The sequence below is a fragment of the Trematomus bernacchii genome, unplaced genomic scaffold (genome assembly GCF_902827165.1).
Source record: "Trematomus bernacchii unplaced genomic scaffold, fTreBer1.1, whole genome shotgun sequence".
NCBI lineage: Eukaryota > Metazoa > Chordata > Actinopteri > Perciformes > Nototheniidae > Trematomus > Trematomus bernacchii.
The window spans coordinates 913,220-933,700 of NW_022987552.1; the positions used below are offsets into that span (position 1 = coordinate 913,220).

At 42.3% G+C, this 20,481-nt stretch overlaps 1 protein-coding gene across 1 annotated transcript in view; it reads right to left on the minus strand.

Moving 5' to 3' along the window:
• Positions 1-6,774: 6,774 nt before the first annotated feature.
• Positions 6,775-20,481, minus strand: part of LOC117477171 (CD109 antigen-like) — a 44,865-nt gene continuing 31,158 nt past the window's right edge. The window contains 11 exon segments of the mRNA XM_034123818.1: positions 6,775-6,977; positions 7,771-7,873; positions 7,958-8,114; positions 8,292-8,437; positions 8,880-8,945; positions 12,100-12,252; positions 13,430-13,620; positions 13,872-14,043; positions 14,992-15,220; positions 15,660-15,741; positions 16,085-16,261. Of these exon segments, the coding sequence (XP_033979709.1) occupies positions 6,775-6,977; positions 7,771-7,873; positions 7,958-8,114; positions 8,292-8,437; positions 8,880-8,945; positions 12,100-12,252; positions 13,430-13,620; positions 13,872-14,043; positions 14,992-15,220; positions 15,660-15,741; positions 16,085-16,261 (1,679 nt within the window).

The window sequence follows — 20,481 nt, forward strand, 5'->3', positions numbered from 1 at the left end:
TTGCTCATCAAATATGTTTGTGGTGTCTTTGCTTCCTGCACCACTCTATACTCTACTGAGCTCAAATCTGAGGAACCCTTCTTCTAAAAACACAAACACATGGAAACAGGACTGAAATCTTGACCTCTTGATTACTGACACGTGTTTCATGTTCCTCCTCTAAGTCTCTGAGATCTCTGGATGGGTCGTGACCCGGGTGCAGATCCAGCTGTGAGGACAGAAGCAGCTTTACACTTCAACACTCGTTATAAAATATTTACTCTGTGCACATTAACCTCGGAGTCGCTTTAATCAGACTGTTGCAAGACTTAAAGCCCTCCCATAAATCTGCATAGTAATGGAGCAGGAGCACGATAAATCCCTGAGACAATCAAAGGGATGGAGGCATAAAAACAAAGGACACCGCGGCACCACTTCAAAGGTCCCGCACTGATGGACAGCTTGAACTCTAGAGGAATATTTAACCCACATGTGTGAGGGGAGCAGGTGGGATGGATACCGTCTTTTACCGAGTGCTATGGCCTCAGATCGTTAAATATGACCTGCTCTCCACACCCTGCAGGTCGCCTTTCTCTCAGAGAACGAGTCAGCGCGAGTTATCAGTTTGGGGTCTTTAAACTGTAATAAAGAACTCGTTTTGAGGGAGCTCATGTCCTGCTTCTTGGCTATAAAGTGACACTTGAACAAATCACAAAGACTACAGCCAACATGAGAGGAGAAAACTCTTCATAGCAACAGTTGTCTATACTCAAAAACAGAACGTAAGACTGTAGATATACAACATGTTGGTATGATTTAAAGATTAAAACAAGCCAGTGTTTCCCAGCCATTTTTACACCACTCTCACTCCCCACCAGAGGTCGCGTTAACCGAATATTTTCCGTCTATGACGGATTTTTTTAACAATGACGGAAAAATCTCAAAGCAGTCCGTCATTTTGACAGATTAGAACAAACTCGGAACAGCGCCAAAGCTTCCCCGCAGCGAGGCTCCGGTGTTATGCCGTGTTATGCATGCCCGCCCAAAGCAAATGATATCGTTTCCAAACCTAACTTTGCCGAACAGATCATTGAAATGTCTGTGAGTTTTGGCTTTACGCTGTGCGCTCTCCCGCGAGGTGCAGTGGGCATGCATAACACGGCGCAAACTGTTCACGAGCGTGCCGCCCCCCGTTGACAGTTCACAAGCGTGCTCTCTCTCTCTCTCTCCCCCCCCCCATCGTCAGAGTTGTGTAAAGGCCGACGGGCAATGCTGGATTGCGTAACCTCTGCTCCCCACCAATTTCATGTTGATGTGAAATATCTAAGTATTAATGATCAGTTAAGACGGAGACTGTGGTGTGTTCAGTAGGTTTCCGTGCATGTAAATGGTCTGCAAAGGCTAAAATCCCTGTGTACCCTCCAGAGCAGGGGTCGGCAACCCCTGGCACGCATGCCACCAATGGCACGCGGCACCGTAACCAGTGGCACACTAGGAATAAGTGGAATAAGTGTACAAAATATTTATTTTATTTTCGGATCCTGAACGAGACCGCCGTCAGAGCGCGTCTCCCCGTTACCTGCAGAAGGAAGCCATGCACGCAGCGCAGTCCCACTCTCTTTAACTCCAGGCGACTTTCTTCCGCTTTCCTCCGTGGTGCAGGGCTGATAGTTTCACCACAGAGGAAAGCACTTCACAAATTGCATTACCCATAAGGAGCTGTAAAAATGCCCCAGTTTTTGCGTGGCGATCGATATCGGCCGATACTCACTCTCTGCCGATCGATCGGTGCTCTCTAAAAAGGCCGATCGCGAGGCGTAACATTCATGACACTTTTCTCTGTGTGCGGCAAAACAAGCTCGCAAAAAAATGGCTTCACCAGTCTGGCAGTATTTTAAGGTGTCCGAAAATGACAATAAAATAGCGGTTTGCAACGTGTGTGAAGCAGAAATCCTGCAGCTCCACCCGCTGTGACGGACCGGTGAGCGGAGCAAAACACACAAGAGTTAGACCTAACACACTTAGCTATTTTATCTACCTTTGGAACTAGTTATACATATATTTATTCTTCACTGTCACTCATTACTGGATCAGTGAGCTGCATGAGATACTGACGGGCTGTCAGGAGAGAGAGAGGGGGAGAGAGGAAAAGAGAGCGCTTCCGCTCATTTCTCCCGTGTTATTATCCAAAGTTAATGTAAACTTGAATAATGTAGGCTACTTCATTTGAATGTAACAATTATGTTGGTTGTTGTTTGTGGAAGCGCCAGTGAATGAGCCCCATTAACTGAGTTTTAAACATCACTTTTCACGAGTGTTTTCGTCGAGCTCTTCAAACCCCCCCCCCCCCCCCCCTTGATAATTCACGATCGTCGGCACGCTGATAAAACATTTTTTTTAGAATGGCACTTCATATCAGAAAGGTTGCCGACCCCTGCTCCAGAGGAAGAAATACAAATATGAACATGTCCTACCAAGGAAGCGTCCTCAACATTTAATGGAAATCCATGCAAACATTGAGACACAGATGTGAACGTGCAGATGATGCAGGACCAAAAGTCTGAGGTTATCCAAAGTCAGTAGACGTCATCCTTTTGGGAAAATGAACTTCTGAACAAACTTTCACACCAAACCATCCAATATGTATTGAGATATTTGAGCGTTGAGCGAAGTGTTGGAGGGAGCGACGCTGACCAACATTACCGTCCATGGAGACATTTTGTAAAAACACAAACTTGTTCTGCGTAGCATGCCAAGCTGCAAAAACACAAGTGTTAAAACTCTCACTTTCCCTCTGATAGGAGTGTTTAGATCCCACAGTGAACCCTCTCTCAGATACGAGTGCAAACACCAGCGCAGGAAAACACATTTCCTGCTAACTGCTAACTGCTAACAGCGGCTACATGTAAACACAGCACAGGTGGGAAGTAGTACAAATACAATACAAATACTTCGTTACTGTACTTAAATACATGTTTCTGGTATCAGTACTTTACTCCACTACGACTTTTTACTTTGACTTCTTACATTTTGAACACAAATACCTGTACTTTCTACTTCTTACATATTTGTTTAACTTAGGATCATACCTGTGTTTAGTCTAGAAAAAGGTACATTTGTGCATTTTATTATAAAGTTGTGTATATCTACAGTCTGTTGCAAAAACCAAGAAGCTTATAAACATCAGGTTTAAAACTAAAAGAGCTTTACAAAAAATTAACATATCTAAAGATGTTTGGAGTTTTATTTTAGTTTTTAATTTGTATTTTCTGTCTAAGAGAAGCTGATTTGAAACCGTTGTTACATACAGTTACGGCATTTCCTGTTTCTGCCGGAGAGAGGGGAGTTTGTCCCAAAGCTTGCCGCTGTATTTACTCCCTCCACCTGACAGGAGGGAGCCTCGTTGAGCTGCGAGTGGCACTCCTTCACGCAGTTCACTCAGTCACGGAGTGGGAGTGGGTAGGGTGTGGTTTGGAATTGGGCCTCTGCCTCCCCTGCCTCCCCTGATTGCACGTTGCTGCTGTGATTACTATACGCCTTTCATTCATAATTTCAGCGAGAGGGAGGGGGAGCGGCGCTGAGGAACAGCAGACAGTTGACAGTTGCCTGTGTTGACATTCCCCTTATTATGAGTCAGCAGAGACAGGCTGTGAAGTGTCTTAGGTTCAAGTTAGACAACTAATGTCTGGGTTAGTGTTCATGACTTCATGTTTATGCCATCTTAATGGTTAATCTTAATGCACACACATTTTCCGTGCTTTCCAATAGTTTAAAAAAGTTTTATTCCACTGTTAAATAACCTGTTCAACACAAACATGCCACATGCCACTAAAAATTAAATAACATTTCTGTGAACTGATATTTGTTTAGTGAGCTTATTGGAGGATGTTCCCTGAAAGATTGTAAAATGTCAATGAAGATGTCAGACTTAGTATTTTTGTTAATAATTACATACAATACATGGAATTTGTGTGTTTGTGTTCCAAGTGAATCTGATATACACCTGAACATCAGCTGGAGAGGACTCTTTAAAGTAGAGACACTACATACTGATATACACCTGAACATCAGCAGGAGAGGACTCTTTAAAGTAGAGACACTACATACTGATATACACCTGAACATCAGCAGGAGAGGACTCTTTAAAGTAGAGACACTACATACTGATATACACCTGAACATCAGCAGGAGAGGACTCTTTAAAGTAGAGACACTACATACTGATATACACCTGAACATCAGCAGGAGAGGACTCTTTGAAGTATAGACACTACATACTGATTGATAATGTCTGTGGGTCAGTCTGAAAGTAGGCGGACTCCCGAGGGCCCAAATGTATGAGAATGAGTTTAACTTTCACTTCTGAACAGAGGAAATGTTCCCAGAGGATCACAAACACACTGATGTGTTTTGGCTGATATTAGATGTTGTTCCCCAGAGGATGAACCCTGCTGAGTTTGGGAGTGGAGTTTTGTTTCCTTCAATACCACTGTGAGTTTTGGGGGAAATATCAGATTTTTTCAAACATATTGTCATACTATGTGGTTCTAATTATTCATGTCCACCTCTAGCACTATAATTGTTAAAGAATACTTGGTTTAAGACCAAATAAAACGACATAATTAAGAAATACACTTTTTTCTGGTTTTTAATCTGTCCTGGACTAGTATTATTAAATATATGCTATCTGTGTAGGAAGGTCAACACATGTCAATAACATGTTTTATTTGGGTAAACTGATCCTTTAATATCTGGTCATACACGTTACTTTTACTTTATGTATTTGGTCGTTTTAAAACAAGTTAATATTAATAATTGTTCACTAATTTCAAAATCATCTGTCAATTTTGCAAGACTACAATTAGAGAAAGGTTAAATAAACTCGGCTCAATTTTTTCAACAGCGATAACTAACCAATGATTCAAACCAGAGGTGGGAGAAGTACACAGATATTGTACTTGAGTAAAAGTACAAGTATTCAGATCTTGTACTTGAGTAAAAGTATAAGTACTCAGATCTTGTACTTGAGTAAAGTAGATGGTTTGGTGTGAAAGTTTGTTCAGAAGTTCATTTTCCCAAAAGGATGACGTCTACTGACTTTGGATAACCTCAGACTTTTGGTCCATAAGAGGCCCTAATTTTCTCATGTTCAGGTTCATATTTGTATTTCTTCATCTGGAGGGAACACAGGGATTTTAGCCTTTGCAGACCATTTACATGCACGAAAACCTACTGAACACACCACAGTCTCCGTCTTCACTGATCATTAATACTTGAATATTTCCTATCAACAAGAAGCTAGGTGTTGAGTGAGAGTGGTGTCAAAATTGCCGGCAAACACTGGCTTGTTTTAATCTTTGAATCATACCAACATGTTGTTTATCTACAGTCTTACGTTATGTTTTTGAGTATAGACAACTGTTGCTATGAAGAGTTTTCTCCTCTCATGTTGGCTGTAGTCTTTGTGATTTGTTCAAGTGTCACTTTATAGCCAAGAAGCAGGACATGAGCTCCCTCAAAACGAGTTCTTTATTACAGTTTAAAGACCCCAAACTGATAACTCGCGCTGACTCGTTCTCTGAGAGAAAGGCGACCTGCAGGGTGTGGAGAGCAGGTCATATTTAACGATCTGAGGCCATAGCACTCGGTAAAAGACGGTATCCATCCCACCTGCTCCCCTCACACATGTGGGTTAAATATTCCTCTAGAGTTCAAGCTGTCCATCAGTGCGGGACCTTTGAAGTGGTGCCGCGGTGTCCTTTGTTTTTATGCCTCCATCCCTTTGATTGTCTCAGGGATTTATCGTGCTCCTGCTCCATTACTATGCAGATTTATGGGAGGGCTTTAAGTCTTGCAACAGTCTGATTAAAGCGACTCCGAGGTTAATGTGCACAGAGTAAATCTTTTACAACGAGTGTTGAAGTGTAAAGCTGCTTCTGTCCTCACAGCTGGATCTGCACCCGGGTCACGACCCATCCAGAGATCTCAGAGACTTAGAGGAGGAACATGAAACACGTGTCAGTAATCAAGAGGTCAAGATTTCAGTCCTGTTTCCATGTGTTTGTGTTTTTAGAAGAAGGGTTCCTCAGATTTGAGCTCAGTAGAGTATAGAGTGGTGCAGGAAGCAAAGACACCACAAACATATTTGATCAGCAACATGATGCTTTATGTCATAATCACAACCCAGAACAATACCCCACAAGACTCAAAAACAATCTAACAAACACAAAGTCGGCTTATAAAGGTATCTACTTGCACTTTTAGCAGACAGAAAACTACATGATCATCTTAATAAAGTCGTGTTGTGTTCGCCTGATGAATGTAATTAGCTCTGTTTTTGGTCTCCACCCATTGAGCTGCTAAATGCTCGGCTATGTTCACCTGTAAGTCTCTGTGTCTGAAAAGTTATCTTTTACATCTGTTTGTATGAAAACAGCTCGTTTAAGCTGCTGGAAATGAGATTAAACCAAAACGTATCGTACAACCATAACAAGAGCTAAAGGAGGCTAAAAGGCTTAGTGTTGTTAGTACTACGAGACTGTTTGGCATTACACTACTCACTCACTAATTTCATTTTAACATAAAACAAATATAACCATAAGACATTTGAAAATGATTAACAGCTTCATCAGTTCACTGCATCATCAAAGTTTCTACAGATTTAAGCTAAGGTCATTTTACAGAAGTTAAACACCGTTAATATGTATGTTATCAGACGACTGTAACCAAGGCATTTCTTTAAAAACAAGTTGTTTACACATTTTACATTTTGAACTCCACAAACTAGACCTTTCTCTACACGCTGAAGATGGTGATGATGAGGAGGAGGAGCAGAGCAGGATATGAGCTGCTCATCAGGAGGTTATGGCCGTGGCTGGAAAAAATGCTGCCGTCATCAGTTTCCTGAGGTCTGCACTGATCACAGTCCTCTCCACAGAAGGAGCAGGTCGACATGTTTCCTCTCCACTCGGACCGATACGTCCTCACCGTCCTTAGTCCTTAGAGAGAGGGGTCAGAGGTCAGAGGTGAGAGTGAGTTGATGAATAGAGAAAACTGGATACTTAAGTGTATATCAGTATGTAGTGTCTCTACTTTAAAGAGTCCTCTCCTGCTGATGTTCAGGTGTATATCAGTATGTAGTGTCTCTACTTTAAAGAGTCCTCTCCTGCTGATGTTCAGGTGTATATCAGTATGTAGTGTCTCTACTTTAAAGAGTCCTCTCCTGCTGATGTTCAGGTGTATATCAGTATGTAGTGTCTCTACTTTAAAGAGTCCTCTCCTGCTGATGTTCAGGTGTATATCAGTATGTAGTGTCTCTATTTTAAAGAGTCCTCTCCTGCTGATGTTCAGGTGTATATCAGTATGTAGTGTCTCTACTTTAAAGAGTCCTCTCCTGCTGATGTTCAGGTGTATATCAGTATGTAGTGTCTCTACTTTAAAGAGTCCTCTCCTGCTGATGTTCAGGTATGTATCAGTATGTAGTGTCTCTACTTTAAAGAGTCCTCTCCTGCTGATGTTCAGGTGTATATCAGTATGTATTGTCTCTACTTTAAAGAGTCCTCTCTTGCTGATGTTCAGGTGTATATCAGTATGTAGTGTCTCTACTTTAAAGAGTCCTCTCCTGCTGATGTTCAGGTGTATATCAGTATGTAGTGTCTCTACTTTAAAGAGTCCTCTCCTGCTGATGTTCAGGTGTATATCAGTATGTAGTGTCTCTACTTTAAAGAGTCCTCTCCTGCTGATGTTCAGGTGTATATCAGTATGTAGTGTCAGTATTGTGAATGCTCTTACTTGGTTCGTAATAACTGTAGATGACCACGCTTGCTTCCTGGACCTTTCCCACTTTATACTCCAGGACCAGAGGGATGGTGAAACACTCCTCTTCTGCCGTCATCTGGAAACACATTTAAATATTGAATCTCTCAGTCATCACGAGTGCAGTGTGTTTGTGCTGCAGTGTGTCACAGAAAACACTCACAGAGTCCAGGTACAGGATGACTTTCCCCGGCTGCGTCTCCACTTTCTTTATTAAGTTATCGGTCTGCAGGCCGTCTTGCTGCAGGGCGAAACCGCTCAGCAAACCCACCTCCAGGAGCACCATCCCAGTGGAAAACATACCCAGAGACTCCGACAGGCTGCAGAAATCCAATTAACCAATCAATCAATTAAACACCTGGTTAGTGAGGAATCAGCTCTGAAACTCTGACACAATTGTGCACCTTAAAACCCACTGTCTGTCTGCAGTCGGCAATCAGAGTATAAGACTATATGTTTTAAAAGATTATATGATCATTTGACACGACAAGTCTCACCTGCTGCAGATCAACAGTTGTGCAGAGTTCATCTCGGGATCAAACAGCTCCACATAAAGATGAAACGCCTCGTGATCTTCGGCATTTCGCCTCCTCCTCTTCATCATCATCGTCCCGTCACTCCTGATGTTGTAGAACACGTTCAGCTGAGGGAGAAGTGCAATTACAGTAGAGGACAATGTGATTATGTTTAACGAGAAACGTACACACTGCAGAAGAGGTTACACTATGAGTTGAGGATTTATAAACAGATCACTGACTATAAGATAATCGTGAGAGGAGGTCATGTGACTGCAGTTTGTTCAGGTACACATACTGAAGAAATTATTAAAACATTAAAAACCTTTTTAGCGATTTTTAATTTGACTTTTTTTTCAACATTTTAACTTTTTTCAGAACTGAACGTTTTCTAAGAATTTGACTTTTTTCTAAGCATTTGTGTGTTGATTCCTGATAAGCACGAGTGAAACAACCCTTGTTATCTGCACATCGTTTGCATTATAGATTGATTCATTTATGTTCCTGTTCATTTTGGTTTTGTGGTATGATCTATTTTTTTAACAATTGTTTGTTGTGTTGTGTTGGTACCTGAAACAGGGCGAGTCCTTGACCTTCAGCAGACACCTGCAGGCTCAGAATCTCCATGGTTTCAATCTGAAATTAAACAAAATATTACAGATTGCTGAGTTATATAATACAGCTAATGTTGGGCTATAAAGGAACTACAGCACGGTCACATGACTTCACGTCACCACCGCTAAGCTAAAGGTGGCTAATGTTGGGCTATAAAGGAACTACAGCACGGTCACATGGTTTCACGTCACCACCGCTAAGCTAAAGATGGCTAATGTTGGGCTATAAAGGAACTACAGCACGGTCACATGACTTCACGTCACCACCGCTAAGCTAAAGGTGGTTAATCAGGGCTGCCAACACTCACGCATCTCAACATCAGCAAAACAAAGGAGCTGATTGTGGACTACAGGAAGCAGCAGGGAGAGGGACACGCCCCCATCGCCATCAATGGGACTACGGTGGAGAGAGTCAAAAGCTTCAGGTTCCTTGGGGTCCACATCACTGAGGACCTGACATGGTCTCTTCACACCACCACCATCACCAAGAAAGCTCGACAGCGGCTCTTCTTCCTCCGCAGGTTGAGGTTCCAGGATACTCTGCAACTTCTACAGGTGCACGATAGAGAGTATCCTCACTGGCAGCATGACGGCCTGGTACGGCAGCTGCACCGACCTCGATCGTAAGGCTTTACAGAGGGTGGTGAAAACTGCACAGCACATCACCAGGACGGAGCTGCCATCCATGGAGGACCTTTACTCCCAGCGGCTCAGGAAGAAATCACTACGGATTATCAAAGACCCCCATCACCCCAGCCACAAACTGTTCTTTCTGTTGCCGTCTGGCAGATGTTACCGCAGCATCCTGGCAAGGACAAGAAGATTCGGAGACAGTTTCTTCCCGCGGGCAGTGAGACTGTTAAAAAATTGAACTGTTGAAACAACTTCAAACATTCAACTGCTACTCAGTAGTATGTATCTAATACCTAATATATATATATCATTCCAATAACTTGTATATAGACTCATACTGCACTATTCCACATCATAACTTTATTTCATTTTTATAACTATTATTATTTTTGTATTGCTCTTGCTCTTATTGTTATTATGTTATGTTATTATGTTGCATTGTTGGAGAAGCCTGTGACATAAGATTTTCAACTGCATAATTACTCTGTAGCTATGTCAGATTGACAATAAAGAACCTTGAACCTTGAACCTTGAGCATTGAGCGTGAGAGTCACGCAATTAACCCATATCTCACGCACTCACGCCACACATGCCTTTCCTCACGCTAAGTTTCCGTCCAAAATAAATGTATATAAAAATAAAGTGAAGGAACAGCAAACCGAGCGGTCTACGAAATGAGACGGTCTTCTGGCTTAGTTCAGTGAAGTTGGAACGATATTGGGAGATTCGGATTTCACGGATCAATAACTCATGAACAAAACGTTATTCAGACACAAATGACGTCTCCTAAGTACCGTGGTAAGGACAACGAACTACAATCACATTTTGATCAAAAAAAGCCAATACGCGCCGTCCTCCGAGCTGGGCACATTACATTGGTCTCTATCCGCAGCCGGAGAAGAAACGAGTGCTCAGAGACCGTCTGCAAAGTGCAACTCCGAAAAAAGAGAATACAATAATATTCACTATTATACAGTATATTACTAACTCACTACACACATCAATAGTCTCCTGGTGGTCATACTACAGCAAGGAGTTTGGAAGAATATGCTTTTGAAGAATTTTGGGGAATGTTTATAATGTAAATCTTCAATAAATATGGCATTATCTTGAATAACTTTACTATTATACAGTATATTTCTACCGAATTCACTATTTGCATTGTTGTTGTTAGCATCTGGTTAGCTAGCTGCGCTAACGGATATTAGAAGCTGTTTCTAAAACAAGGAGAGGAGAGCTCTCTGCTGTCAGACTGAGAGAGATAACTACAGCTCAGTGAGGTAAGGGACTCTCTGATTGTTTAGATAGTTAACTTTAGTCCAGTTATCTCAGTGGGTCTCAAACGTTTTGGTCACCATTTATGAGAATAAATGAAAAACAGTTATGAAATACTATATGACAGTAAAACAAGAATACAGTTTGAAAGCGGAGTGATTTGTAAAATATCCATAAAGAAAAAGAAAATCTGTTTACAGTTCTGTTTCATATGGGTGTTGAGAGATGTATCCATAAATTTATTTTGCTCTCAAAGTGCACCAGATTGATGCATTTAACTTCAATATTTAAAAAAAAATCTTCCAGGGGGAGCATGCCCCCGGACCCCCCTAGAGGAGGTGAGGACCCCCCCTCCACTTATAAAATAGCACTTGATTGTAAGAGTCGCGGGTACACTGTGTATGTGCGTATTCCACTGTAGCACCCGGTACATTAATGGGAAACCCTAGTTTGTACATATTCAATACATTTGTAACACTGTACACATGAACGTTTCTTTTTTCGGTTCACCAAAAAAAAAATCTCACTCCAAGCTGAACTCAAATGTTGGCAGCCCTGGGTTAATGTTGGGCTATAAAGGAACTACAGCTAGGTCACATGGTTTCACGTCACCACCGCTAAGCTAAAGGTGGCTAATGTTGGGCTATAAAGGAACTACAGCACGGTCACATGACTTCACGTCACCACCGCTAAGCTAAAGGTGGCTAATGTTGGGCTATAAAGGAACTACAGCACGGTCACATGACTTCACGTCACCACCGCTAAGCTAAAGGAGGCTAATGTTGGGCTATAAAGGAACTACAGCACGGTCACATGACTTCACGTTACCACCGCTAAGCTAAAGGAGGCTAATGTTGGGCTATAAAGGAACTACAGCACGGTCACATGACTTCACGTCACCACCGCTAAGCTAAAGGAGGTTAATCTTGGGCTATAAAGGAACTACAGCACGGTCACATTACTTCACGTCACCACCGCTAAGCTAAAGGTGGTTAATGTTGGGCTATAAAGGAACTACAGCACGGTCACATGGTTTCACGTCACCACCGCTAAGCTAAAGGAGGCTAATGTTGGGCGTGAAGATTTTTAGTCGTCTCATTTTGACACTTGTTAGCAACCGCCGTTTTTAAATCCACCAGTGGGGTATTTACTGACGTACTTTATGTCATAGAATTAAAATCTCTTATTTCTGGCTAACAACCAAAAGAAAGGTTCAAAAAACCACTGAAGAGGGGACAGTTAGTGCTAAAATGCTGACTCTTGTGTACCTCCTGGCTCTGATGCAGCAGGTAGTTTTCCTGGTTGATGTTGAAGGAGGCGCCAGGGGTAGAGTTGTCTGTTTCCACAGTGACGACGAGGTCAATGTCGTGAGACCTTCCAGCTGCAAACGTGGACAAAGCCTGCAGAGCCACCACCGTGTCCTGAGAGAGAGGAAACACCATTACACATGACACATCTGCTCCAAAAAACTTCAGCCGCTGACGCTCTTTGATTCCCACCGCTCACTTCCTGCTTACAGCTGTGTCATTTTGTGTGTTTATGCCCACATCTGTGCATCTGTTTATGAGGACAAATACAGTCATTTTTTGGCCGACAAAGCCTGAGAAGAAGCTTCATTCAATGGAGCCACTGACACAATATTTAGATCTGAGCTTGTAGCATCTGTCATTTCAGTGTGTGTGTGTGTGTGTGTGTGTGTGTGTGTGTGTGTGTGTGTGTGTGTGTGTGTGTGTGTGTGTGTGTGTGTGTGTGTGTGTGTGTGTGTGTGTGTGTGTGTGTGTGTGCGTGCGTGCGTGTGTGTGTCAGGGTTGCAGTGTGCATTCACCACATGCCCAGACGGCCACATTTTCCTTCTGATGACACAAACCACAGACTCCTGTTGCAGTGACACGGATGGGAATTTCTCACTTTTATTTTCCAGGAATGCTCATTTGGTTTTTACTGGAGATGTTTGTATCGTGTCCTTCATGAGGAAACACGTGTGTGTTGTTAGGCCTTCAACGCACCATGTGTCATCTTCTGACTCTAAAAACCCTGAATGAAGACGTTTCACATAAAAAATAATCAGTGTTCTCGTCTTTCTCTACTTGGATAAGTTAAGATCCAGACCTCCCAAGACACAAATCGTTCTGTCGCTCATTGAAACCATAAAAACCGCGAAGAAAGCCGTTTCACATTAAAAAATCTGTGTTTCTCGACTACATTTGCTCAGTTTGTTTCTTGGATAACTTATGATCCAGACCAAAATCCATCATCTGGTAAACATGTAAATAATTCACATTTGGTGCTCCAATGAGTGTTTGTTGGGAATTATTTTTAGATACGGATCAATCCACAGTTGGGGCTCAAGAGAGTATATTTTAGGGACTATTTTCAGCTGCGTATTAATCTACATTTTGTGCTCCTGTGAGTATTTGTGTCAGCAGGACAGTGTGTGTGTTCACGGTGCAACAACGATGTGTTTTTAATAGTTTTGGGACAATATGTGGAGCTTTAAGGCACAGAAGAAGAAGATATATCAGGCTTTGACACACCGAGTACTCGTTAGTGGATGAACTCGCTGATTGTGTTGATATCTTTAGGGGTTTAGTATCTCACCTGCGTGGTCCCGTATCCCCCCAGGTGATTCCTCTGAGTGCCGAGCCACTTCATGATCTTTATCCCGTCTGCGATGAGGCCCAGTTTGTGCTGAGTCAGCAGAACGTACGACAACATCTCGATGTCGGCGGAGCGAGGTTGCCACGATGAAGACACGCCGGCATCAGACGAAGACCACATCGGGACTCCGTCTATTCACAGAGGAGAGAAAGAGTGAGGAGGCTTTTTTAATAATCAGAATCAGAATAACTTTATTAGTCCCACAGAGGGGACATTCACATTGTTACAGCAGAAAAGAGCCAAAGACAGTTTAATGTTACCTAAGAAGCATGCGTAAGAATACAATTAAAGATCAAATCAAAGATACAAATACAATTATACAAAGTTAAGTAACTTTAAAATAAGAAATTAATTAAAATGATCATATATACATATATGGTACCTCTCATCTCAGCTCGTCCAATCAGCTGGCTGAGAGCCGTCTCTGCGGTGGAGCTGTTGGACAGAGCGAGGGCGTAGCAGAGCAGACTGAGGCTGTAGTTACTGGAAACACCGAGAGCCAGACGAGTCTCCAGGAATATCAGAGCAGAAGATACCTGACCGCTGTACTCAGCCTGTGAGACAAGGAGCAGGGCAACCGCAAGGCATGAGGACACAGTGTGAGGAAGCATGCAACATCTTATATCAGAGCAGAAGATACCTGACCGCTGTGATCAGCCTGCAAGACAGAGAGCAGGGCAGCAGCAGAAACATCTTATATCAGAGCAGAAGATACCTGACCGCTGTACTCAGCCTGTGAGACAGAGAGCAGGGCAGCAGCAAGGCATGAGGACACAGTGTGAGGAAGCATGCAACATCTTATATCAGAGACAGACAAAGACAAGGCACCAGAAAACTGAATGAGGAGAAGCAGGAGAGCAGGGTTAGCAGGGACCGTTACAGAAATCATCACAAGCAGGGTTGGAGTTATGTGGGAGCCAATGGGAGCTAAGGAGGGTCTGAGCTCCCATAAGGAGGCGTATGAGCTCCTATGAAAGCAGTGCAATCATACATCTGTGGGGGTCGCTAATACATTACCAACAACCATTATTTTAATCACAAATAATGCATGTATTATTTACGTTAACGAGGTAAATAGGCTAAAAGAAAAACATATTTTCCAAAAGAACTACGCATCGTATTCTCAAGAAAGTAGGCTAGCAGACGAGCTAGCATGCCGCCAAAAACAAGGCCACTTTACATTGGGTAAGATGATGTGATTTGGTGTGTGTAGTTGAATGTTTTCATATTTAAGATTGTAGCAAGAAGTGGGCTGCTGGTGTGTGTGTGTGTGTATGTGTGTGTTGGACCAAGTAAAGAGCAGTGAGGGGTCTCTCTCTCTCTCTCTCTCTCTCTCTCTCTCTCTCTCTCTCTCTCTCTCTCTCTCTCTCTCTCTCTCTCTCTCTTATAAATATCACCCGTTAATCACGTTATTACCCGGCTGTTATTGATATATTTATCTTCGCGTCCCATAACGCTCAGATTATAACTCGACCCCTGATCACAAGTGTTTCTCCTCTCACCCTGATGTCGCTGTCTTCCAGCAGAGCGATTAAAACGTAGGCAGTGAGGGAGACGGGGCCATCGAGGCCTCCTTGCAGCTCGGAGTGAATCACCCTCCCCGGCTCCAGGTATCTCCCATCCGTCCCCTGCTGGGCCCTCAGCCAAACAGCAGCTCTCTGCAGCACGTGGGGGTCGATGCTGATGAAGGGCCGCGCCTGAAGGAAACATCGCAGCACGAACGCTGAGAGCCTGGGGAGAGAGAGGATGGATTATGTTGGAAAAATACTCCGTGTACTCTTTCAATATGAGAGTAACATGATAACAAAGGTATCCCAACTGTAGCTGTGTACATGACAGGATGTATGATTACCAAGAAGAGCATCAGGACTGTTTTAGGCATATGATAGCTATGTGATTAACATGATGATTCAGCCTCTATGGAGATAGACATATGACAAGCATGCTCATTTCTGACGTGGAGCTAATCTGAAGTAAACATTGAATACTGCTTTCTATTCCTCCATCTTGTGACTGTGTAACTCCCTCTCTTGGATATCAGCATGTGAAGGACACTGTTCAGGAACTAGTTGATGCTCTGTATGTGATCTTAGGAGATCTTTAATATGAGAGTCTGTTGAGGAGGCGTTCATGTTCTTTATGCTGCAGATATGAAGAACTTTAGACTCACCAGGTGCTTCCAGAGGAGTCCCTGTCTCCAAACGCACTGAAGGAGCCGTCGTCTCTCTGATAGGACAGCTCTCCCTCGTAACCTGCAGAACATCACAATCACAATCAGGTTTATTGCCACATGGAAATAATTGGTGCATACGTTAGATTAGAATCAACTGTAGTGTCATTGAACAGAGAACAAGATCACACATCCCCTGTTTTTATTGGTTATATATATTATATATTTTTTCACAGATAGAGAACTATTTTAAGAAAACTATAATAACATAAGAAAATAATAAAAAATATAATAAACTCAAATATAGCAGCATTTACATTGAAATAGAATGGAATAAAATATTTTAAATTAAATTTAAATGTAACTATACAAATAACCTTAACAGCTAAAAACAAAAGACAAAAACTCTTAGGAACCGTGTTTACCCTTCCTCATGAAGTCAGTGGCTCTGGTGGTGGTCTCAGGGTCCGCCCGCCCCACAGCGTTCAGATACTGCAGGACGAAGATGTTCGGAGCGAAGTGGATCATGTTCTGTTCCCCGCATCCGGACGGCAGCTGGATCAGAGAACCGAGACCGCTGATGGACGGGCCGAGAATATCCCCTTCATCACAGAGAGAACATCCATCAAGGGTTATCCAGAAAGCCCAGAATGCTAATGCTAATATAACGCACCCCAGTCAGATTACATACATTTGACAATAGCATTCCTGTGCATTAAGTGTCGACATCAGAAAAGGGACGTTGTTTCGAGAGATTCGACGCATAGACAAGATGCTAAGTCTAAAACTACCCTTTCATAACCTTTTTTATAGTGGTAATTAATCCAACTACTCTTAACATCCCCACAAAAAATAGGAAGCTTTAATTGTTATGTGCCACCTCCATGCTAAGTGTCTCATAGCTCTTTCATGGAAAAATGAGGCTCAGGGTGATGAGAAAATCACTTACACTCTTAACCTGTTAAGCCCTGAGCCTGTTTTTCAGCTTTCAGGCTCGAAAATGCCACTTACACAACAAAGACTATATCTTCACTTCTAAAAGGGGGAAATTAATAATCTTTTTTCTCAAAGCAAGGTTACATCTGCGAGTTGGATGAAGTAGTGTCAGAAATCAATATAGATGTTTTTATTTTAAAATAAATTCATATGGAACATAGTAAAAACATGTAAATTCTATCTCCGCCTAAAAAAAAACCATTACAGATAGTGAAAACCACCCTTGGATGATGGGTTAGTAGACTAAAAGCTTTAGGAATCCAAAGTACAAAATATAATAAGTACCCTGTATCAAGATTGATGCAAAACAAGATAAATTTGACCTTTTTAGAGAGATTTAGAAAAATAAAGTCCAGGCGGACTCACCTCTGGGTAATTTGGGAACCATCAGTTCCATTTGACCTTTTTCACTGTAAAAATCATTTTATTACCTTGAATTATCACTATAGGTATTCATTCCATCCAAATACAACTGTTGTAAAAAAAAATAAAAAATAAAAAAATATATACAAAATGAAGTTTGACTCCAACTGGAGCAGATTTATTTAAAACTTTACAACTTAGCATGCCATTCCTCGTAACAATTTTTTTTGGAAGTGAAGCACAGAGGGACCTCACACTTCCTGCAGTACACAGCTGTCTTCACCTTCTTTTTGCCAGCATCATGGCAGTTCCTGCAGTTCTTCCTGATCCGGACATCTTTCCCATAAAACTTGGGCCCGCATGTGAGTGGTGGTGGGGGTGGTGGGGGGGGAGGGTGGAGGTGTTCCAAATTCCAACATTTCTGCAGCAAGCTGCTCCCTGAAAGTCTTCTGGGTGTGTGGCTTTGTCCTGCTGGCAGGGGCGGACTGGCCATCGGGACGTTCGGGACGAATCCCGATGGGCCGGTACTGAAGTGGGCCGGTCGGACGATGTGGGCCGCTCGGATAAGTCACTAGCACCCCCCCCCCCCCCCCCCCCCCCCCCGACAATCTCCTCTCGCGGTATTTACTTGCGGCACCGAGGTGGGCCGCTCGGATAACTCACTACAGTGGGGTCGAGCGCTGGGCCTGGGACCCTGGCTGGTGTGAAATTCAGTGGCTCTGGTGTTTGGTCATTCTCCTCTCTGTTGTGCCACCCGAGTTCTTCTTCTGTCATTCTGGAAGAGGAAGAACCTCGGCCACGCTTCCTGCGTTTTACACATTGCTTTTCCTTTTCCTGGCTGAGGAGCGGGAGCCCCACCTCGGCCACGCTTCCTTTGGTTGACAGATGCATCTGACGCTGCAGAAAGCTGGTAGAAACCAGACGATGGTAGCTTTGGAAGTGAGGGCTTTTTGGATGCAGGCTGAGTGGCCAATACTGGTGCAGATCTCTTTCTGGAGGAATGTGATGGTGAGGCAGGTGTGGCAGGTGTGGGCTGGGTGAAAGTAGGCAGTGGTGAAGCCATTTCATCCTCATCTCCATCACTATGAAAAGAAATGTGGAAAAACAAAGAGATTAGATTAATTCCTGTAATTCCTGTTTCCTTGGCAGTAAACATGCCATTTTGAATGTGTGAAGGCAACACATCTAGTGACTATAGAGCCATTTCATTCTCATCTACATCACTTTGAAAAGAAATGTGGAAAAACCAAGAGATTAGATTAATTCCTGTAATTCCTGTTTCCTTGGCAGTAAACATGCCAACCCTGTCTCCTAAAAATGATGTTCCCACAGAACTAAACTCCAACTAAATACGTTTATTTTCTACATATTTTTGCCATTTATTGTCTTGCTTATAATAATGATAATAGTCATTTATAAACACCATTTTAGAACACACATTTGAAATCGACGATCGATATATGGTTAAATTAAAATCAGTAGGCGAGGCTGTAATTTCGCCAGCTGTTACTCTCATGAGCAAGGCAGAAAATAATAGTTTTATTATAGCGCTGTATTATTATTTATTAACTATATGAATAATCGTACACCAAATAACTAAGTAATAGATAAAAACAGAGAGATTACATACCTTTCCCGTGGTGGAATTTCATCATCAGAGTCACAACGCTCCGGGTTCCGTTCTGGCTGCAAGAGGTCCTCGTCGTCTGACTCAGAATCAACAGGTAACATGTCTGCATCGCTGTCAGCATTAGTCACCATTTCCATTGCCTGTAAAGTCGTAAGCATCTCTTTCCTGCAAGCCATTATTACAAGTATAGAGCAAGTATAGCAAAAGTCCTAAACGCCAATCTTGTAGTCTGCTCCGTTATCTGCTGTCCGCTCTGCGCTCTGGGTCCTGCTGCAATTCCTCTTCTTTACGTAGTAAACACTGCGTAGAGTCTGCTGCGTAATGTGTGTGCCGCTGGCATTCACAATTCATACTTTACGCAGGACCATATCTATGGAACCCATTGGTCGATTTGAGTGATTTACACCTTTTTCTTAACCATTAGATCCAATAGAATCCGATGGGCAGTTCCAAAATCTACGTAAACATTACCATTGCGGAGGTAATAGAGAAACAAACGAAGCACATCTGAAAGTACAAGCCTTGACTGCAAAACTTTATACGCAGTTTATTGCCATAAATATGATGATGGATTATCAGTAAAAAATTCTACGTGACAAAGAGACATTGGATTAACCTTGAGCGGCGTTTTTATTCCGTTGAACACAACTTTTGATCACAAATCAAAAAAGGTAAGATGTAATTATTGTAATATTTTTGAAACCGGATGTTGTTTACTTTCTCTTTTCTGGCTGAAAGCTCCGCAAATTCGGGGTCGTACAGTGATGACACTACATGTATGGAATATGTGGAGTCTCAGCTTTAATCGGATATCTTGTTTGTGCAGTTACGATAAGTAATAAGTGCATTTTGAGAGTGAGTGCTGTGCAAAACTCTGTTAGCATTAGTTAGCATTTTTTCGCAAAATGCTAATTCTAAGGCTTGGTATTACTCTTGTGTTTTTTTTAGCTAAAAATGGTTCATATCTTCAGTTAGCTGAGATTATTATTATTATGAGAGTGCTACACATTAATAGTTTCATAAATTTAAGAAGCCCTGAGACATTATCTAAAAAAAAAAAAGTGGGAGGGGTCCAATGGGGGGATCGCCGGGCTTAAGAGGTTAAAGGAAAGCAAAAGGCCTTTATTTCATTTTGGATCATTTCATGCATATTCTGAAAAATGAGGATATGTCTCAAGAACTCAACAGAGAGGAAGAGTCAATTATATTAATTGTATTTATATATGTTTGTATTTTTGTACTTCTTTACTTTACTGTACTTCTATACTGTAAGTGTCATCATGTCAGTGTCTTTGGTAGTAAATGATCTCATTTAGCAGTGATGTAATTTAATGTTCACGTGTCACTGTTTTTGGGTAGTTTTTTTGTGTTGTCTTTTTTCTGTTTGAGCTTGTACATGTGGATACAAAAGGAATAAAGACAATTGGAAAGTGGGACGATTTGTCTTAGGGGGATTCAAGTTTTTTACATAATATGAAGACGACACAAAACTATGAAACACTCCCAAAGCAACCTGGAGGAAAGCAACAGAGGAGGATCCCTCTCCCAGGACGGACAGACGTGCAATAGGTGTATACATTAAAAAGATAATGCATTTGTTAGGGAATAATTTGCTTCGGTATTCAACCTTCGACCCAGTTCATCGTTTTCTCCTCTCACTGTCTCTTTCCCATGGCATAGGTCTACGGCCTTGGGTAGTGCTGCTATCTCTCTTAAGGGGGAGGAGCTTGGGTATTGCTGCTATCTCTCTTAAGGAGGAGGAGCTTGGGTATTGCTGCTATCTCTCTTAAGGGGGAGGAGCTTGGGTATTGCTGCTATCTCTCTTAAGGGGGA